General features: G+C 38.7%; 1 protein-coding gene across 4 annotated transcripts in view; it reads left to right on the forward strand.

The window, feature by feature from the left end:
- Window positions 1-247: 247 nt before the first annotated feature.
- The window catches only part of LOC143860104 (amine oxidase [copper-containing] zeta, peroxisomal-like), a 38115-nt gene continuing 19230 nt past the window's right edge, over window positions 248-19132 (forward strand). The window contains exons 1-8 of one of the 4 annotated variants that reach the window (XM_077370626.1): window positions 248-1390; window positions 6360-6469; window positions 6627-6932; window positions 8212-8324; window positions 8445-8775; window positions 8871-9086; window positions 9189-9425; window positions 11971-12156. In XM_077370626.1, the coding sequence (XP_077226741.1) occupies window positions 1171-1390; window positions 6360-6469; window positions 6627-6932; window positions 8212-8324; window positions 8445-8775; window positions 8871-9086; window positions 9189-9425; window positions 11971-12156 (1719 nt within the window). In that variant the 5' untranslated portion in view covers window positions 248-1170. Of the gene's footprint in view, window positions 1391-6359; window positions 6470-6626; window positions 6933-7393; window positions 7485-8211; window positions 8325-8444; window positions 8776-8870; window positions 9087-9188; window positions 9426-11970; window positions 12157-19132 lie in introns of those variants that run through there. The other 3 variants (XM_077370624.1, XM_077370625.1, XM_077370627.1) reach the window with 3 other exon arrangements.

The raw sequence follows: 19132 nt of genomic DNA on the forward strand, positions 1-19132 counted from the left end.
GCTGAAATCATTTCCCTAAAAGAAATTGTGTATAATTTTGCCAAGTTGGTTGGCATTGGCAACTTGCTATTTTTTTTTGATACAATAATGAGATTCACATGGTAAAGCAAATGGATATATTCAATAAAAATGTGACAAGTAGAGGCTCATATCACTTGTCCTTACGAAAACCCAATTTCTAATTTGGGCACCCATGATAAGGCGGCTCTAGGCACAAAAACCAGTATCTTTCGCTCTCTTTCTTTATAACACGAGCATTGCACGTGATAACCAGAGTTCCCTATAAAATAGCTTCCCCTCCCTTTCTGACACCTTCATCTTCCTTTTTCTAGGGTTTCTTTTTCTTCTTCTTCTTCTGAAAGGGCGAAGATCTCTAGGGTTTCTTTTTCTTCTGAAAGGGCGAAGAACATTAGAGAGAGAGAGAGAGAGGGAGAGAGAGGTTTCTCCATTTCCTTTTCTGGAAGGGTGAAGAACAGGAGAAAGAGAAGTTGAAAATTAGGGTTTTCTTTTTTCTTGATTTGAAAAAGAGACGATACAGAGACCTTGAAAGGGTGAAGAACAAGAGAAAGAGAAAGAGAAAGAGAGAGAGATAGAGAGATAGAGATAGAGATAGAGAGAGTTGAGGTTTCTCCTTTTCTTTTCTTTTTCCTCAGAGAGAGAGAGAGAGAGAGAGAGAGAGAGAGAGAGAGAGAGAGAGAGAGAGAAGTTGCAAACTAGGGTTTTCCCATTTCCTTTTCTGAAAGGGTGAAGAACAGGAGAAAGAGAAGTTGAAAATTAGGGTTTTCTTTTTTCTTGATTTGAAAAAGAGACGATACAGAGACCTTGAAAGGGTGAAGAACAAGAGAAAGAGAAAGAGAAAGAGAGAGAGATAGAGAGAGAGTTGAGGTTTCTCCTTTTCTTTTCTTTTTCCTCAGAGAGAGAGAGAGAGAGAGAGAGAGAGAGAGAGAGAGAGAGAGAGAGAGAGAGAGAGAGAGAGAGAGAGAGAGAGAAGTTGCAAACTAGGGTTTTCTTTTTTCTTGATTTGAAAAAGAGAGGATACAGAGAGACAGAGAGACAGAGAGGGGGAGAAGTGTGTGGTGTTGAAGGGAGCGGTCTTAAAGAGACTTGCTGTATGTCAGATTGTAGTGAGAGCTACTACGGTGGATTCGGTGAGCTCGCAAACCCCTTACAATGGCCACAACTCCGGAAAAAACGACGCCCTGCTGCATTGATAACCCCACTCCTTCTTCCCTTCGTCGTGAAGCCACTGCTGCGGCTTCCACCGACGTCGGCTCCGTGCAGGAATGGAGTGTCCCGTCGGATCGGCGTGATGATAAGAGAGCGGCCCTCGCGTCCTTGATACGTCCTGTAGAACCCCCTCCTGAACCATCCTCTACTGCATCTGGTAAAGGTATATTTTTTATTTTTAATTTGTCTCTTTGGATACCTCAACAAATTTTAATTTGGATGCAAGATTTATGTATGCAAATGGGTTTGAAGTTAAATTTGATTATTATTTGAAAATAATGGTTATTAGACTGCTGGGAATGGTATAGGGCTTATTTGGATCCAACCCAAATTGATCATTATTTGGAAATAATATTATGTTAATTTAATCTTATTTGCAAATGGGGCAGTGAGCCATTTAGGAAGACACTATATCATTTCCAAGAGTATTATAACCATTATTTGTAAATAATAATCATATTTAAATTCAAAACCATTTGCATATATGTTCAAATACATCCTAGAGATGGGACATCCTAGAGATGTGTCCAAAGAGGCCCTAAATGTCCATTTGCGGATAAGATTAAACTAAATATAATCTGCAAATAATGACCAATTTTGGTGGCATCCAAAGGGGCTATTAGTTATCTTTCAAAAAGGGAGCGGGGTATCAGTTCTCGGTGCTGTTCGTTTTCTAATCATTAAAATGGTCGATGAATCTCCTGCTGCTGTTTGTTATTTTTGTTGCAGCGGCACCCTAATAATCTGTATCAGTTACCAATCATCGTTTTTACCTATTCTAGGAATGTAAGAGTCTGCCACTTGCTACCAAGGTGGTAAAGGTCACCCGGGCTTGGGGTGCAACTCGGGGCGGGTTGAGGCCATGCCAAACCCGACCCGAGTTCCAACCCGATGAGGTTCAACCCGACCCGAGTTCCAACCCGACTAGGTTCAACCCGACCCGACCCGAGTTCATTAACCCGACCCAACCCGAGATTTTAAGCTTAAAAAATAATAATAAAATTATTAAAAATGTCGGCTTCACTCGGGTCGGGTTTCCAAAGCCCTCAATCCGAACCCGACCCAAACTCAACCCGGGTTGAGAAAACCCAACCTGAACCCGAACCCGACTTGAACTCAACCCAACCCGACTTTTTTCCGGGTTGAACCCATCGGGTTTGGGTTGAGCCTGCCCAAGTTGCACCCCTACCTAGGCTTCCTCCTGCGACTAGGCATTATAAGCCCACATGGGTGCCTGGGTTATTGACTTGTCTGTCTACTTTCTTGCTGAGTTTCTATTGCAAAGTAATTGTTTGTATCAATGTGTTTTTGCCAATCATAATTAGTACTATATTATGATTTATGATCAGTGTGTTTCTTTTCTTATACTTACGATTTTTATGATAATCACAAATTGCTTTTGTTCTGTTTTCTTCGTTGATTTTAATTTGCTTTGAACTGAGCCAGCATTTGGTTTGCCATCAGTTTTTTTTGTGGCATTGACTTGGTAATTTCTCAAACTTAATTCATTAAATTGGAAGAGGTGCATGTGTAATTATGTGGCTTAGAAGTAGTTTAACTTGAAACTTCCACATTGGTTGTTAGCTGATACCTGATCAATGATGCTACTATTGGATATATTTTATGTCTTGTACTCTGTTTTTTTTTTTTTTTGAATGGCATGTCTTGTTCTCTATTTTGGGACCACAATTCAGAGCGATGGTTTAACTAACTGATTTTGCATAATTTTGAGGAAATAAATTCTCTAGACCGAAAGAACTAAATCTAACAACAAAGAGATCAAACTTTAAGGAACTAATCCAAGAGATTTAGCAATGAATTAACAAAATATATGGGATTCAATTGGAAAGCTTGGGAAATTGAGGCAAATAGGGATTATTCTCTATTTAAAATTTCTGAATTTGTAGGAAAATAGCCCACTGTTCATAGTGTGAATTTAGAAAACAAGTGCTAAAGTTGACCTTGAGTATAGCTTTTTCGAAAAAAATGAACTGGATTCAAACTGAACTCAGCATGATTCATGGTAAGAACTAAACCTAAATTCCTAACGTCGACCCCTTTTTTTTTTGGATGGGTAAGCTGGGGTTAGGCAGACCCCCACATAATTTCATTAATAAAATAAAGAAAGGAAACAAAATTACATCCTGACAAAAACTTTTCCCTCTCGATCCAAATGGAGGATATCACGAAGGGGAGGTGGAGCTCGGAAAACAGTGATGTTTCAAAGGCAGTCTCGCTTGGAAAGAAGATCAGCTGCCGAATTTCCTTCTTGCCAGATGTGAGATATATGCCAGCTGAAAGTGGTATTAAGAGCTGAGTGGATCTGATTAATTAATGTTCTTTTCTTCCATAGTGGTTTGGTGTTGCCCAATATAAAATCCACTGCTAGCTTTGAGTCAGCTTCAATCTAAACTTTAGAAATTCCTTCGTTTATGGCCAGCATGATTCCCTCGTGAATTGCCAAGAGCTAAAGCTTGAAAAGTTTTTTCAATAAGATTTTTGTATCCAAAGAGGCCAAATGTCCATTTGTGAATAATATTTAATTAGGGGAGTGATAAATCGACTCCCATATATCTTAAATTGAACTCTTTTAACGGAAAATGTTAGGGCGTGTGAGTTGTACACTTGTATGGTGTTTTACCGCAGATGAAATTTTTATTCACACGCCCTAACGTTTACTGTTAAAAGGGGTCGATTTAAGATATATGGGGGTAATTTATCACTGCCCTTTAATTAAACAATCTTATTTGCAAATATTTACCAATGTTGTTGGCATCCAAAGGGGTTCTTAGTTCTTGGTATTTGTTTTCTAATCATAAAGATGGTCGATGAATGTCCTGCTGCTGCTTGTTTTTTTTGTTAAAGCGTGACCCTAATAACCTGTATCAGTTATCAATCATTGTTTTACCTGTTCTAGGAATGTTAGATGCTAGTCCTCCGCTTGCAGCCAAAATGGTAATGGTCACCTCGGCCTTCTTCTGTGCCTAGGCATTATAAACCCCACGTGGGTGTCCGTGTGAATGCATTGGGTGTCTAGTTTCTTACTGAATTTCTATTGCAAAGTAATTGCCTGCATCAATGTGTTTTGCCAATCATAATTAGTACTATATTATGGTTTATGATCACTGTGTTTCTTTTCTTTAACTTACGATTTTTATGATAATCACAAATTGCTTCTGTTCTGGTTTCTTTGTTGATTGTAATTTGCTTTGAACTGAGCCAGCGTTTGGTTTGCCATATTTTTTTTATTTTTTATTTTGTGTGTGTGCCATTGACTTGCTAATTTCTGAAACTTAATTCACTAAATTGGAAGGGCGTGGTGCATGTGCAATTATGTGGCTTAGAAGTCGTCTCATTTAAAACTTTCACATTGGGTTGTTAGCTACCTGATCAATGATGCTACTATTGATATATTTTATGTCTTGTACTCTATTTTGAACCACAATTCAGAGCAATGGTTTACCAAACTGATTTTGCATAGTTTTGAGGAAATAAATTCGCTAGACCGATAGAACTAAATCTAACAACAAATACAGCGAAATTTAAAGAACTAATCCAAGAGATTTAGCAATGAATTAACAAAATATATGGGATTCAATTGAAAAGCTAGGAAAATTGAGACAAATAAGGAATACTGGTTTTTAAGAGATGACTATTTGCTATTTAAAGTTTCTGAATTTGCAGCAAAATAGCCCACTGTTCATAGTGTAATTTAGAAAACAAGTGCTAAAGTTGACCCTTGGGTTTAGCTTTTTTGAAAAAAAATGAACTGGATTCAAACTGAATTTAGCATGATTCAAGGTAAGAACTTAACCTGAATTTTTAACGTCGACCGTTGTTGTACCTGTATGGCTGTATGAAGCATGATTATCCCAAAACAAAATAATGTTTGATATCTGTGATATTTAGTTCTAGTGCAAATTTCTTTCATTGGATTTTTTTCCTTGAAAGAAGCATCCAGGATAATATATTGATAAGTAATAGCAAATCCCACTTTATGTCAGAGACTCAGAGGTGACCCCAATTTAGAAGCTGTAGAATAATTACATAAACTGCATCTATCTTATTATCTAGAAAAGAGGAAATGATTCTCCAAATGAAGTTCAGACCAATTTATGCCCTGTAGCCAATCCTTCTGCAATGTCATTGGTGCTTCTCGGGATATGTCTGAAGCCACATCTCAACTGTACCAAAATTGAATATTTCTAAGACTAGTTTTTGGATACCTTGACCAAGCTTGATCGCTTAGTCCAACCAATCACATATTAAGAGTGGCCTTCCGTTTCAGATATTTTCTCTCGCACATCCATCTGTTTCTACTGGCATTTTTGTGGAGTGGACAGAATCATATATTTACATGTCCATTACTAGTTCTTTTAAAAGTTTCATCTTCTATTTGATGTGCTGTTCCCACTGGGAAATCTCATAATTCCTAAACATTTTGGGTCATAGTTTTGCATATTCTATTGCTTATTACTGCTCCTGCTTCCTTTTCACACTGCTGTTTCTTTTCCCATTTTTTTTTGAGTGATTCCTTTTTCCATTTTTATCTTACTATTTCTAGTGCATGTCTAATTTGATGGGGCTCAATTTCCTCATTGTTGTGCTGACATTGTAATGGTGATGACTCGTCACTTGTTGACATATTATATTCTCTGCAAAAGCAGCATATTTCAGATATTCCACATTTCTAATCGAATATGTATCTGAGTCCAATCTACGAGCATCTCAAATTTTTTATGCTAAATATTTGAAAAATGTCAGAAGGCATGAAGGCTTCTAACTACCTAAGCTAGCATTTCTATACAAAGAGCAGAATTGCATGCTTACAAATTTCCAGTCCTTTATATATGGATTAGTTGAGCATGAATGATGCAACATCTCATTATCTTCTTTACTCTTGTAGCAATATTTTCCCAGTGACTTTGTTTGGTAGCTTGTTTTATACAGGCCCAATGAAGTAGTGCTTTTCTATACGGAAAAAATTGAGGCGATGACTAAGTTTGTTTTTGGCGACTTTTGGTTGCGAGCTGCCAAGCCTATTTTCTGCTTCTTGTTTCTTTGAATTTATAAAGTATTCTAACTTTGTTCTTCTGGGATGATTGATTTTGTTCTTTAACATGGACATGCAGGGATCCAGATCATGATGAGGGTTCAAAGCAGTCACCCTTTGGATCCTTTATCTGCTGCTGAAATTTCAGTAGCCGTGGCAACTGTCAGAGCAGCTGGGGCTACTCCTGAGGTTGTGAATTACATTAAGGGTTATTATATTTGCAAATAGGTGTAGATTATGTGTCAGTGTGAATTTATACCAGGGAGTCTCTTGACGTCTGTTTTTATTTTGTGGCTGCTAGAGAAAGTGTCAGTAAGGACTGATAATTTTGATTTTGCCTTTTCAGGTGAGAGATAGCATGAGATTTGTCGAAGTGGTTTTATGGGAACCAGATAAACATGTCGTTGCTCTAGCGGATGCGTACTTTTTCCCGCCTTTCCAACCGTCATTACTTCCCAAAATGAAAGGGGGACCTGTAATTCCCAGTAAGCTTCCCCCAAGGCGGGCTCGGCTTGTTGTATACAACAAGAGATCAAATGAGACAGGCATATGGATTGTTGAACTGTCAGAAGTGCATGCAGCAACTCGAGGTGGCCATCACAGGGGAAAGGTCATTTCTTCAGAAGTTGTTCCAGATATTCAGCCTCCTATGGTATTTTTCTCTTTCTTCAGTCATTGTGGCACTTGTTTGCTAGCTTAATCAGTTCTACAGTTGCAGTGTTTGCTTTGGTGCTTGTGGTTGTTGATCATCAACTCCTTTCAGCAGCTATTGTTCTTGCTGAACTACAGGACATTTAAACAGCGATGAGCCTAATGTCTTACTCCAATATCCATTTAATGCAATTTATATATTATTTGAAGTTCTCTTTGAGGCCTACAACTGATATTTCTAAATATTTTTCATGAATCCATTGTTGCAAGCCTCAAAAGTTGGATTTAGTGAGGATGATTTGTTGAGAGTTTTGATTGTTTTAATTTCCATGTTAGAGTTGGTTTCCATAAATGTAAGGGGAAAAGATGGTGGTAAATATCCATCTAAATGCTCAACCAGATCTGGTATTGTCTGTTTCCTCAAATATCTCTCTTTTAATCTGACTCCTTGATGTTCCGTAGGAGTAGACTCCACTACCTCATTGGCACGCACCTGACATCAATTTTTTTTTTGAAAGATCCTGACATCAAAGTCGGCGCCACTACCTCATTGGTATGCCCCTGACATCAAAGTTTTTTTTTTGAAAGATCCTAAAATCAAAGTACTTAAGTTATTTTTGTCCAACCAACCAAACTTTCCATTTAGAATCCGGCTCTAACTGAGTGGAAACCATTACCTCTACATTGAATGTTATATCTAAAAGCCATTCAAAAAAAAAAAAATGAATGTTGTATCAAACAAGGTCATAGCTGTGATCAATGAACCAGCATTGCATACTTCGAGTGATAAGGGTTTTCATGCTTATTCTTATTAGCTGCACAATCTTAAGTCCTAACAGTACTTTACACATAAAATCATTGGATTGCATATTTCTCTTTGGGTTAACTTTTTCTTTTATTAAGCTTCTTCATATTTATACTTTTATTTTATTGGTATTTTTTCAAATATAGCTATTCTGCTTCCTTTTGCTTAAGGAATCAAACAAGGCCTCTGTAACACGGAATCATTTGCTGGAGAGTTTACTTTGCGTATTCTATAGGAGGGTTCAAAACATTTGTTTTTATACATGTGAATACACTAGTGCTATTAAGTTAAGTTATTACCGGTAGTTGTAGATATTATTTACGTTGCTGTTACTTTTAGCTAGAAAGAGAGGCAGTCTAAATGTTTATGCAGTCTGTAACTTTGTGTCAACATGGATCTCTTTTCAGTCTCTTCGCAATCATGTACACATAATTATTACAATCCAATATTTCATTTTCTTTGTTTTGAACTCTAGGATGCTGTGGAATATGCTGAATGTGAAGCCGTTGTTAAGGACCATCCCCCATTTAGAGAAGCAATGAGAAAGAGGGGCATTGAGGATATGGATCTTGTGATGGTCGATGCCTGGTTAGTTAACTCTGCATGCTTGATTTGTTCCTCTGATACACTATGAATAAATGCTAGGATTAGGTGTTTTTAGTATTCAGGTGTTCTCTTAAACTTTTCCATTCAAACTTTTTTTCACAGGTGTGTTGGTTATCATGGTGATGCCGATGCTCCTAGACGCAGACTTGCCAAACCACTTATTTTCTGTAGAACTGAGAGTGACTGCCCTATGGAAAATGGTTATGCTCGTCCAGTTGAGGGCATTTATGTACTAGTTGATATGCAAAACATGGTGGTAGTTGAGTTTGAGGATCGAAAACTGGTTCCTCTACCGCCAGCTGATCCACTAAGAAACTATACTTCTGGAGAAACACGAGGGGGTGTTGACCGGAGTGACGTGAAACCCTTACAGATTATTCAGCCGGAAGGCCCAAGTTTTCGTGTTAGTGGTTACTTTGTTGAATGGCAGAAGGTATTGTGGAAGTAGTATTTTCCTTATAGTTTCTTCCATACTAGTGCAAACTTAAGATGTTCTGAACTTACCCTGCTCTTCTTTCCATCGAACAGTGGAATTTTCGGATTGGTTTCACTCCTAGGGAGGGCCTAGTTATCTATTCTGTTGCATATATTGATGGCAGCCGGGGCCGAAGACCGATAGCCCACAGGTTAAGTTTTGTTGAGATGGTTGTCCCCTATGGAGATCCAAATGAGCCACATTACAGGAAGAATGCATTTGATGCAGGGGAGGATGGCCTGGGTAAAAATGCGCATTCTCTTAAGAAGGTCAAAATACTTTATGTTTTGTTCTTTCTGTTTGTGTCTTGTTCTTCCATTTGGTGTGATTTTAAATAGCATTTTTCTTTTCTGAAATGGTTTTATCTGTAGGGATGTGACTGTTTAGGCTATATTAAATATTTTGATGCTCATTTTACAAATTTCACTGGCGGTGTCGAAACAATTGAGAACTGTGTTTGTTTGCACGAAGAGGATCACGGAATCCTATGGAAGCATCAGGATTGGAGGACAGGATTAGCAGAAGTGCGGCGGTCAAGGCGTCTAACAGTGTCTTTTATATGTACTGTTGCTAATTATGAGTATGGGTTCTTTTGGCATTTTTATCAGGCAAGTTTGGATCTTTCCAATTTTGTATTTCGATAATTTTTCCTTTATTACTATGATTTGGCCGACACTTCGAATTTATTGCCGACTCGCGTGTCCTGCTGTGTCCGACACGACACGCGTGTCCACACGTGTCGACACTCCTTTGGACACTTTTATTTGTATTGCTGGAAGTGTTAGACTTAATGTGGGTGTGTGGACATGCTTTTGTACCGTGTCAAGTGTGACATTCTGTTTTTTTATTGAATATTGTGTTTACCTCATTTAGACAACTTGCATCCATGTCGAAACTAGACACACGGATCCATATCCACAAATCATGATACATATAATTTCTATTTTAGCCGTGTCCCCGTTTCTAAAGTTTGGGTGTTTGCCGTGTCCGACACTCCGTGTCCGTGTCGACATGCGACACCCATGTCCGTGTCCACAAATCATAGCTTTATTACTATTCTTGTGTATAATTTCCATTTTCATGTCCGTTTGAATTGTACATCAAATGGCGATTGAATGCTGATTTTAAATGCCATGTTTATCTTTGCTTCACGTTCTAGCTAAGTAACAACGAAAATAATTTTAAACTATTAATACTTCCTCAAAAAAAAAAAAAGGCTAATGATATTCCCACTATCATGTTTTGATAGTACTCACCTTGTCTTTTTATTATTTAACCAGCTGTAAAAGGCTATTACAATTCCCAAAAAGCTCTCAAAAACCAATTAGAAAAGAAAAGACATGTGGTGAGTTCGTCCACTTATCAAAACATTGAAGTCGGAATCTCAGTAGCCAAAAAAGTGATATTTGCCACAATGTTTGAAAATTTGATACCACACACACCCGCATTTAATATTTCCAGTGCAGCTTTTATTACCAAAAAAGTAATATTTGCCACAATGTTTGAAAATTTGATACCACACACACCCGCATTTAATATTTCCAGTGCAGCTTTTATTACCAAAAAAGTAATATTTGCCACAATGTTTGAAAATTTGATACCACACACACTCGCATTTAATATTTCTGGTGCAGTTTTTATTACCAATCTTTTCATGTTTCTCTGTTTTTGAAATTCTATTGGTTCTTGCAGTTGAGGCAATTTTTATTTCTAGATTATCTTAGTAGGTGTCTTAAATGTTTCATTAAAAAATCATATCTTGGACATACATTCTTTGGTTCATTTAGTGTGAAAGAATGTAAATAGTTTCTGACTTACAAATTAGATCCCTTGCTACAATGTAAGCTACAACGTGTTATAATTCTGTTCAATATTGCTCCTTACTTTGCTATTTCCTCACGTCCTGTTAAAATTTTAAATATCTTATGTTGCATATATTTTCAAGGTTGTTTCCATATGTAACACATAAAATGCTATTTTGATCCTAATTAGTTTGTATGGCGTGGGATTAGTTTGCTACTCGTTCAATGATCCTGGATATGGTTGATCCTAAAAGGGAGAGGTGAAAGCCACATGATAAATGATGGGGACCATCCTTCAGGAGAATCATGAATAGTTAAACAGGATGAGGGCCCCCATCATTAGTCCTAAAAGTGTCTTGTTTTACTTTAGCTGAAGGAGTTATAAATGAGTCTCTTAATTCACGTTAAGTCATTAGGGTTATTTGAACCCTTTTTATTTAATTCACCTAAGTCACTTGAGTGATTTTTCAAATTAGATAGGGCCCATCTATTTCCCATGTCATGTTTAAGTTGTGGAGTTAGAGTGTAGCTTTCTCGAGTTTAGGTTTGATTCGAGATGGCCTACATGTGCCTTAAGTCTAGGAAGAGTTTAGAATCAAGTGAGGAGGTCTATAGATATTGTCAAGGCCTCATGGACATCATTATGAATGATAAGCTTAAGGGGTATTCTCCATTGATCTTGGTGTGATGCCCTGGTTAACGTAGAGGTGTGATGCCCTAGGTTGACCATGGATGTATGTTACAATGCATGTTACATAGCTTGTTCTCTTTGTCCTCGAGCTAATTGCATGCATTTATTGTTATTTCTTTAAGCTTCATAGTATTGAATACCACGTCCGTTCCTTGTACGTTGGGCAATGCATGTTATATAAACTATAGGATCACATATGCATCGTTTAAACTTTAAACTTTGGCCAAAATGTGTTGCTGTTGGCTGAAATTTGTCAGTTTCAAAAAAGTTTGATTCATTGCTATAACACATAACTAAAACCCCCGTATATCTAGGATTTATTAATGTCCATTCCACTAATAAGATGAGTACGTTGAAAAGTAAAAGAAATGGCACCATCATCAACATTAAAACCTGTGAAATATCTATATTTAGAATTAACCTTATTCTTTTTGACATGCGCAGCAACGTATGTCACTAGGTTTTTGATCCTGCTAAACCATTATGGACCGTTGTCTTGCTTATGTGATGTTTTCTAGCTATGCATTTGTACTAATTCTAGCATTTCCTAAAGTTTCATCTTAATTTTCCATTGTTTTCATACACTTGTATGGTTTTATAAGATTTCCTAAAGTTTCATCTTAATTTGATTCTTTGTTTGTATGTGTGTTTTGGTTACAGGATGGAAAAATTGAAGCCGAGGTCAAACTTACAGGAATTCTCAGCTTAGGAGCATTGCAGCCTGGGGAATCCCGAAAATATGGTACGACAATTGCTCCAGGACTATATGCACCAGTTCATCAACATTTCTTTGTTGCTCGTATGGATATGGCTGTTGATTGTAGGCCTGGCGAGACATTTAATCAGGTATGTATCTATAAAAATCGTAAGATCTTTTGTTATTTTTTAGGCTTATTTATGTTTCTTTAGTAGGATTTGATATTTTTCTTTCGTAAGATTTTGATATTTTTCACATAGAAGTGTGATATCTATCTTATTTCACTATATTGCATTGGCTTTCACTTTAACTTTTAGTCTAATCGTAAATGGGATTCCGGATCAAAGAAATTCTAATTTTGCTTCGTTTACACTAATATTGCTTTTCAAGATGCTCCTTTTTTAAACATATTGAAGATATAAAAAATATATTAAAAAGTGAAACAATGCTTTTCTGGATCAATTGGGATTCACCTTTAGATGAATCCGTAACAATTCATGCAATAAAGGTTACTATTCTTATATATTTCATAGAGGAAATATTGGGTAAAAAAATCTACTGAAAAAAATCAACATGTTTGTGATACTTGGATGATCAATATGTTGAAAACCTTGCTAATTATTGGGTGGGAGTAAGTGAGTAACATTCCATAATGCCTTTCCCTGCTCTCTTGTTCTCTTGTGGAGGAAGATTGGGGCTCGACTGTCGAACACTTTCGACCTCCCCTTGATTTTGCAGAGGTATACATCTTCTTTTTTCGGTCTATATTTTACTTATTAGATCTACCTTGCTAACCTTTGGCTTACTACGATCGCATGTACATGATGGTAGCGATGATGCCCTTATGGTGTAGTTCGCTTCTTCAATTGATCTTTAGTTTGCAAATCAAAAGGACATGGGTGCCTTGAGTGAAATACAAGATTTGTTAAAGGTTCAACTCTACATTGATGGGTAAGTGGTGTTGGAGACATTTATCTAACCACAACAAATTAAAGGTCCAAGTTAAGAAGCAAAATATGAAAAATGGCATAGGTTAATTCACTTTGATGGCTGGAAAACTTGTGCTTCTTTTGTTTGGAGTGACATGAAAATGAATTTGAGACATTCTATAGGATATTTAGGTTCAAATTGGGCATTGAAAATAGTGTATTCTTTTGGCGGGGAAAAATTGTGCGGTAATGATCCACTCATTGTAGTTCCGTAACATCTTTTATAGCCTTAAACCCTAAGGGGCCGTTTGGATACGCGGATTTTAGAATCCGGGATTTCTTCAAAATTGTGGATGAGAGACAAGAGAAGAAGTGGACCAGCCGTCGTTTTCTGACTTCTCACCCTTCTTTCTGTCAGCAAGAGAGTGGCAGACCTCTCATGTTTCCAGGTTTTAAAAATCTAAGGATGCGGGAGAGATTTCTAAAACCTGGTTTTCTTACTTAAAATCCAAGAAACGCTGTCAGGACAACATACAACAATTGATCATGAACCCTCTTTTACACTGTTTTAAACAAAAAACCTGGATTCTAAAATCCGCGTATCCAAATGGCCCCTAAATCTTTGAACCTCGAGCACTTGGATTCTTTTCATCCCAAGGTTATTGGGAACCCTTAATCCTCAAGGCACCCAATCCTTTTTGTAGAGCCTTGGACCATGAAGGCCTTGATATCTGAGCACTTGGATGCTTTTGGTCCTAAGACTGTTAGGTTCCCTCACCCAGATGATTTTGGTCCTGAAGTTGTTAGGTGCCCCCACTTAGATGCTTCTGCTCCTAAGGCTGTTAGGTGCCCCAATCCATCTAGCTAAGAGGGAACTTCTTCTAAGGTTTTTGAGGAGCCCTTGGGCTTATTGTGTTTGCTTGATGTTGTTCGTGTTCTTCTTGCAAGATATTTGAATGAGGTTGATGGGGAACATCCTTCTTGAGAATCAAGGAGTTAAATCGGAGGTTGGGGCCCAATATTAGTGTTAAAAGAGTCTTTTCTTAGTTTAGTATATTGAATATTTTTAAGTTATAGAGGGGTACTTTCATTTATTTTCACATATCAAACCACTAAAGTCACTTGTGTGAATATCTCATAAAAGTGGGGCCCATCAAATATTACGAAAATTTTGAGTATTTTTTTTTCTTAATTTAGTTCTCGTCTTCTCTGGAATCCATGGTGCAGTGGTCTAAATTCCTAATCTTCATGGATACTTCTTTTAAAAGTTATTGTTGTTAAAAGAGTCCATTTTTTAGTCAATAAAGAGTCCATGACTTCAGTGAGTCTATGTCTTTAAGTGAATAGGAGTCCTGGTTTAGTCTACCTTGAGTCCTTGTTTAGTCTATTGTCCAAGTGACAACATATGGTTGGATTTTAGATGTCAGAGATGTGGTAGAAGTGGGACTTGGTTAAGTCTATATGTAGGCCTCTGGTTATTTTGGAGGTTGATTATGATGAATAAAAATATGAATTTTTCTTGCTCATGCAGCCATGGATGTGCCTAAGGATCAAGGTGTGACATTAAGATCAACCCTTGAGTGTGATGCCCTTGGGAGAATAACGGTGTGACGCTCTATTCATATTCTAGTTAATAGTTAAGTGTTCTTCTATAGAGTCTCTTTTCTTTAATATTGATTGTTCTCTTTACCATCTTAGAACTAGCTTTACTTTCACATTTCCTGAGTTTAAAGTCCCTAGTAATTACCATTAAAAAAAAATGTTCCTAGTAATTATAAGATCTTATCTTTCTCCAGGCCTAACACTGAGATCATGCTGGGACTTTACGGTCTTCTTAATCTTGGTCTACAACAATACATACTTGAATTCCAGGCCTATCCAATGACTAGATATGAAATCGGTTTGGATTGGATCTGTAAATCCATGGGTATTTCTGATCTTTTGATTTTGCACAAATTTAAGATTCAAGATCCAAATGCTAGATCCAAATGCTAGTTAATATTAAAAAAAAGAAAAAGAAAAAAAGATCCAAATTCATTGATACGTTCGATTAGTTTCAGATCTGGAAACAAAGATCCTGCAGGGTTAGAAAATGCACGGCTTTAAGCTTATGTTATCCGATCGACCTCAAATTTAGATATTGTCGTTCTTGTATGTTTTCTTGCCTCATCCTACATTTTCAAAGAGATTCAACGATCGGATTGCCGCCAATCTTTTGGGTCAGTTGCTAAGTTTAGCTACTTTTCTAAATCAGAAACTTCCCTACTTTAGGTTCTTGGAACTGCCAGATTGGATCTCATCTAGTCACCCTTTGGAATTGAAAAGAATGAGAGAAGGGTGAATTGAAAAGAATGAGAAGGGTGAATTGAAAAGAATGAGAGTAAATAGTGAGTTGGAGAATGACCTCCCCTCACTTGTATATTTATATTAAGAGAAAAAGAGTACAAAAGACTAAAGTGCCCTTAGGCAGATATACATCATCTAACACTCCCCCTCAAGCTGGAATATATATCGTACATTCCCAGCTTGTTACAAATGTCACTCAACTTAGCCTTGCTTAGTGGCTTGGTAACCATATCAGCCAGTTGATCCACTGATCTAGTAAAAACGGTGCATATCTCTCCGTTCAGGATTCTCTGACGGATGAAATGACAATCCACCTATTTGGTCCGTTCATAAAAGACTGGATTTTAAGCAATGTGAATCGTAGCCTTATTATCACAATACATCTGAGAAGGAGAGGAGGGAGCGAGACTAATCTCTGATAGAAGGGAGCGCAACCAGATGAGTTCTCAAATGCTGTGTGCCATGGCCTTGTATTTGGCTTCTGCACTGGATTTAGCTATGCCGTCTTGTTTCTTACTTCGTCACGACACCAAGTCACCTCCTACAAAGGTACAATAGCCAGTGGTTATTCTCCTATCTGCTTGACATCCTGCCCAACCTGCGTCAGTGAACCCTTCTATCTTCTCAGGGCCATGTTTCTTAAACAGAAGGCCTCTCCTTGGAGCACCTTTCAAGTACCTGATAATTTGAAGTACCGCTGCCCAATGAGACGTACATGGTTGGCTCATATACTGGCCGACTACCCCTACAACAAATGAGATATCTGAACGACTAACTGTGAGATATATAAGCTTGCCAACCAATTTCTTGTATTTGCCATTGTCAGCTAATAAGTCTCCCTTCTCTGGAAGAAGTTTTGCATTTGGGTCCAGGGGCGCAAGTGCAGGTTTCACCCCAAGTGAACCTTTCAAATCTAGTAAGTTCAATAAATATGTTCATATTTTCTTTGTGAGAGAGAGGGAAAGGCCTCTGCTGGAATAGGCTGCCTCAATCCCAAGAAAATACCTCAGACGACCCAAATCTTTGGTGGAAAACTCTTTCTGCAAGAAAACCTTCAACTTCTGTATGCCCATTGAGTCACTCCCAGTAATGATGATATCATCCACGAATAATATCAGAAAAACACATCCAGCATCAGACCGATGGCTAAAGACTGAGTGATCAACTGCATATTGTTTCATACCAAATCGTGTAACAACATCATTGGATCTCCCAAACCAAGCTCTAGGGAATTGCTTCAGGCCAGAGAGAGATTTTCACAAGCGACAAACTGAGGACCTCTCCCCCTTAGCAATATACCTAGGAGGTTGCTCCATGTACACCTCCTTAGTGAGGGCACCATGAAGAGAGGCGTTCTTCACATCCATATGATAGAGAGGCCAATTATTATTAACTGCCAAGGAAATCAACAGGCTAACGGATTGAATTTTGGTGGCAGGAGAAAAAGTCTCAGTATAGTCGACGCCAAAGGTTTGCGTATACCCCTTCGCAACTAAGCGCGCCTTGAGGCGCTCAACCGTCCCATATGGCAAGTATTTGATGGAGAAAACCCATCGACACTCAACGGGCTGAGCGTCTGAAGGAAGGGAGACAATTCTAATTCTGATCAGTCTGAAGGGTTTGCGTATACCCCTTCGCAACTAAGCGCGCCTTGAGGCGCTCAACCGTCCCATATGGCAAGTATTTGATGGAGAAAACCCATCGACACCCAACGGGCTGAGCGTCTGAAGGAAGGGAGACAATTCTAATTCTGATTAGTCTGAAGGGCACCCATCTCAAGGTCCATAGCAGCGCGCCATCCAGGATGAGCAAGGGCCTCAGCCACAGATTGCAGCAAGGAAACAACGGACAAAGAATATACAAAGCTACGAAAGACTGGAGAGAGATTATCATAGGACACAAAATGAGAAATATGATGGGCAGTAGAATGAGAACGAGTACGGGAAGCAATAGGAGAGTCTACAAGTACATAAGAGGAAAATGGAGGTACCTGAGATGGAGGATCGGGTATCTCTGGCTGTAAAGACGTTGCCTCGGGCGTAGGATGATGGACAGTTGGCTGCAGAAGTTGCTGATAGATAGGCACAGGAGCAGGAGGAGGATCTGAATTCACCTGCATTAGAGAGGAAGGGGACTCTAGTATTCATTTAGCCGACCTCAACTAGTTTGGGACAAAGGCTTTGTTGAGTTGAATTGAGAGAGGAAGGGGACTCAACTGGGTCAGGGAGAACAGGAAGAGGAAGAGGAACCCGAGAGGCGTAAACAATGGGATTGCTCTCAGCAGGAGCAGTAAAGAAAGATACGGACTCAAAGAAGGTGACATCTACTGGAACAAAGAGGTGGTGAAGTCGAGGACTGTAACCCCTATAACCTTTCTGGGTATGAGATTAGCCCCAAAAGACACAACGCTCCGCCCTAGGGTGTAATTTATCCAGGCGTAGAGCAACGTTGTGAACAAAGCAAACAGAACCAAAAATCTGTGAGGTTAGAGGAAAGGGATCACGGTGAAGATGTAAGACTGAAAAACAAGGATTGGGGGTGGGGTGGGGGGGGGGGAGCCGATTACTCAAGAAACATGAGGTAAGGATGGCATCCCTCTAATAGGCTTTAGGGACCCGCATTTGAAAGAGAAGGATGCGGGCCATATCAAGCAAATATCCAAGTTTTCGCTTGGCTACACCATTTTGCTGAGAGGTATAGGCACGAGAAGACTGATGGACAATGCCATTAGTGTCCTGAAAGCCATTAGAGGCAGAAAAGTATTCCCGAGCATTATCGATGAGCAAACATTTAAAGACAATGATTATATTGGGTAGTAATCTCGGCATGGAAAGTACGAAAAGCAGTAAACACCTTAGAGCGATCCTTAAGAAGAAAGAGCCAGGTAGCCGGGAGAAATCATCAACAAAGATGATGAAGTATGTATAACCAAGAAGAGACATTGCTTGAGAAGGACCCCGGACCTCAGAATGTACTAGCTCAAAAGGACTTGAGATGCGACTAACCACCCTGGATGGGAAGGACATATGATGGTGCTTCCCAAGCCCACATGACTCGCACTGAAAGAACTGAAGAGGGCCATAAAGAACAGAGGACTGCTGAAGTCTCTGAATGGAGGGATGGCTGAGACGGCAATGCCACTGATAGGCATCAACAAAACTATGGAACGCGGCACGAGGAGGGTCACAATCAAGGTGATAGAGACCGTTTACCACACGTCTCGAAGCAATCGTCTTCCCAATCGTGAGATCCTGAAAAACACAATGAGAGGGGAAGAAAGAGACAGAATAGGTAAGACTCTTGGTAATTTGGCTAACATAAATTACATTAGAAGCCGACTTAGGAACACAAAGCATCGATGACAAGGTTAGACTGGAGTGAGGGGAAATAATACTAATACTAGAGATGGGTGCAGTGGTCCAATCGGCCAGTGTAACAGTAGAGGCTGGATGAAGAGGCTTAAATGAACTAAGTTAAGCGGAGTTATCCGTTATATGGTTGGAGGCCCCAGAATCAATAATCCAACAGGTGGCGGGCGGGGTGCACATGCAAGCGTAAAAACTTGGTGCAAACCCGGAGGCTCGCGAATAACTACCAAGATTTTAGGGGCTCAATGGTACTAAATCTTCTTATCCATACAACCATCCATAACCCATAAACAAATAGAGAAACATTCAATTGTAAATATCAGCATAAATGAAGCAAGAAATGAACTATAAGCAACGGACCATCAATGATAAATACTTCTACTTCAAGCAGTTATTGAACATATCAAATAAATGACTCAAAGATAGAATTTAAAGCTTAAATAATTGAACTTATTCACTGTTTAACTGCTGTCCATGAAGTA

Source organism: Tasmannia lanceolata, unplaced genomic scaffold, assembly GCF_043159265.1.
Source record: "Tasmannia lanceolata isolate RefF3 unplaced genomic scaffold, GAP_Taslan_0.1 ptg000037l, whole genome shotgun sequence".
NCBI classification, from domain to species: Eukaryota; Viridiplantae; Streptophyta; class Magnoliopsida; order Canellales; family Winteraceae; genus Tasmannia; species Tasmannia lanceolata.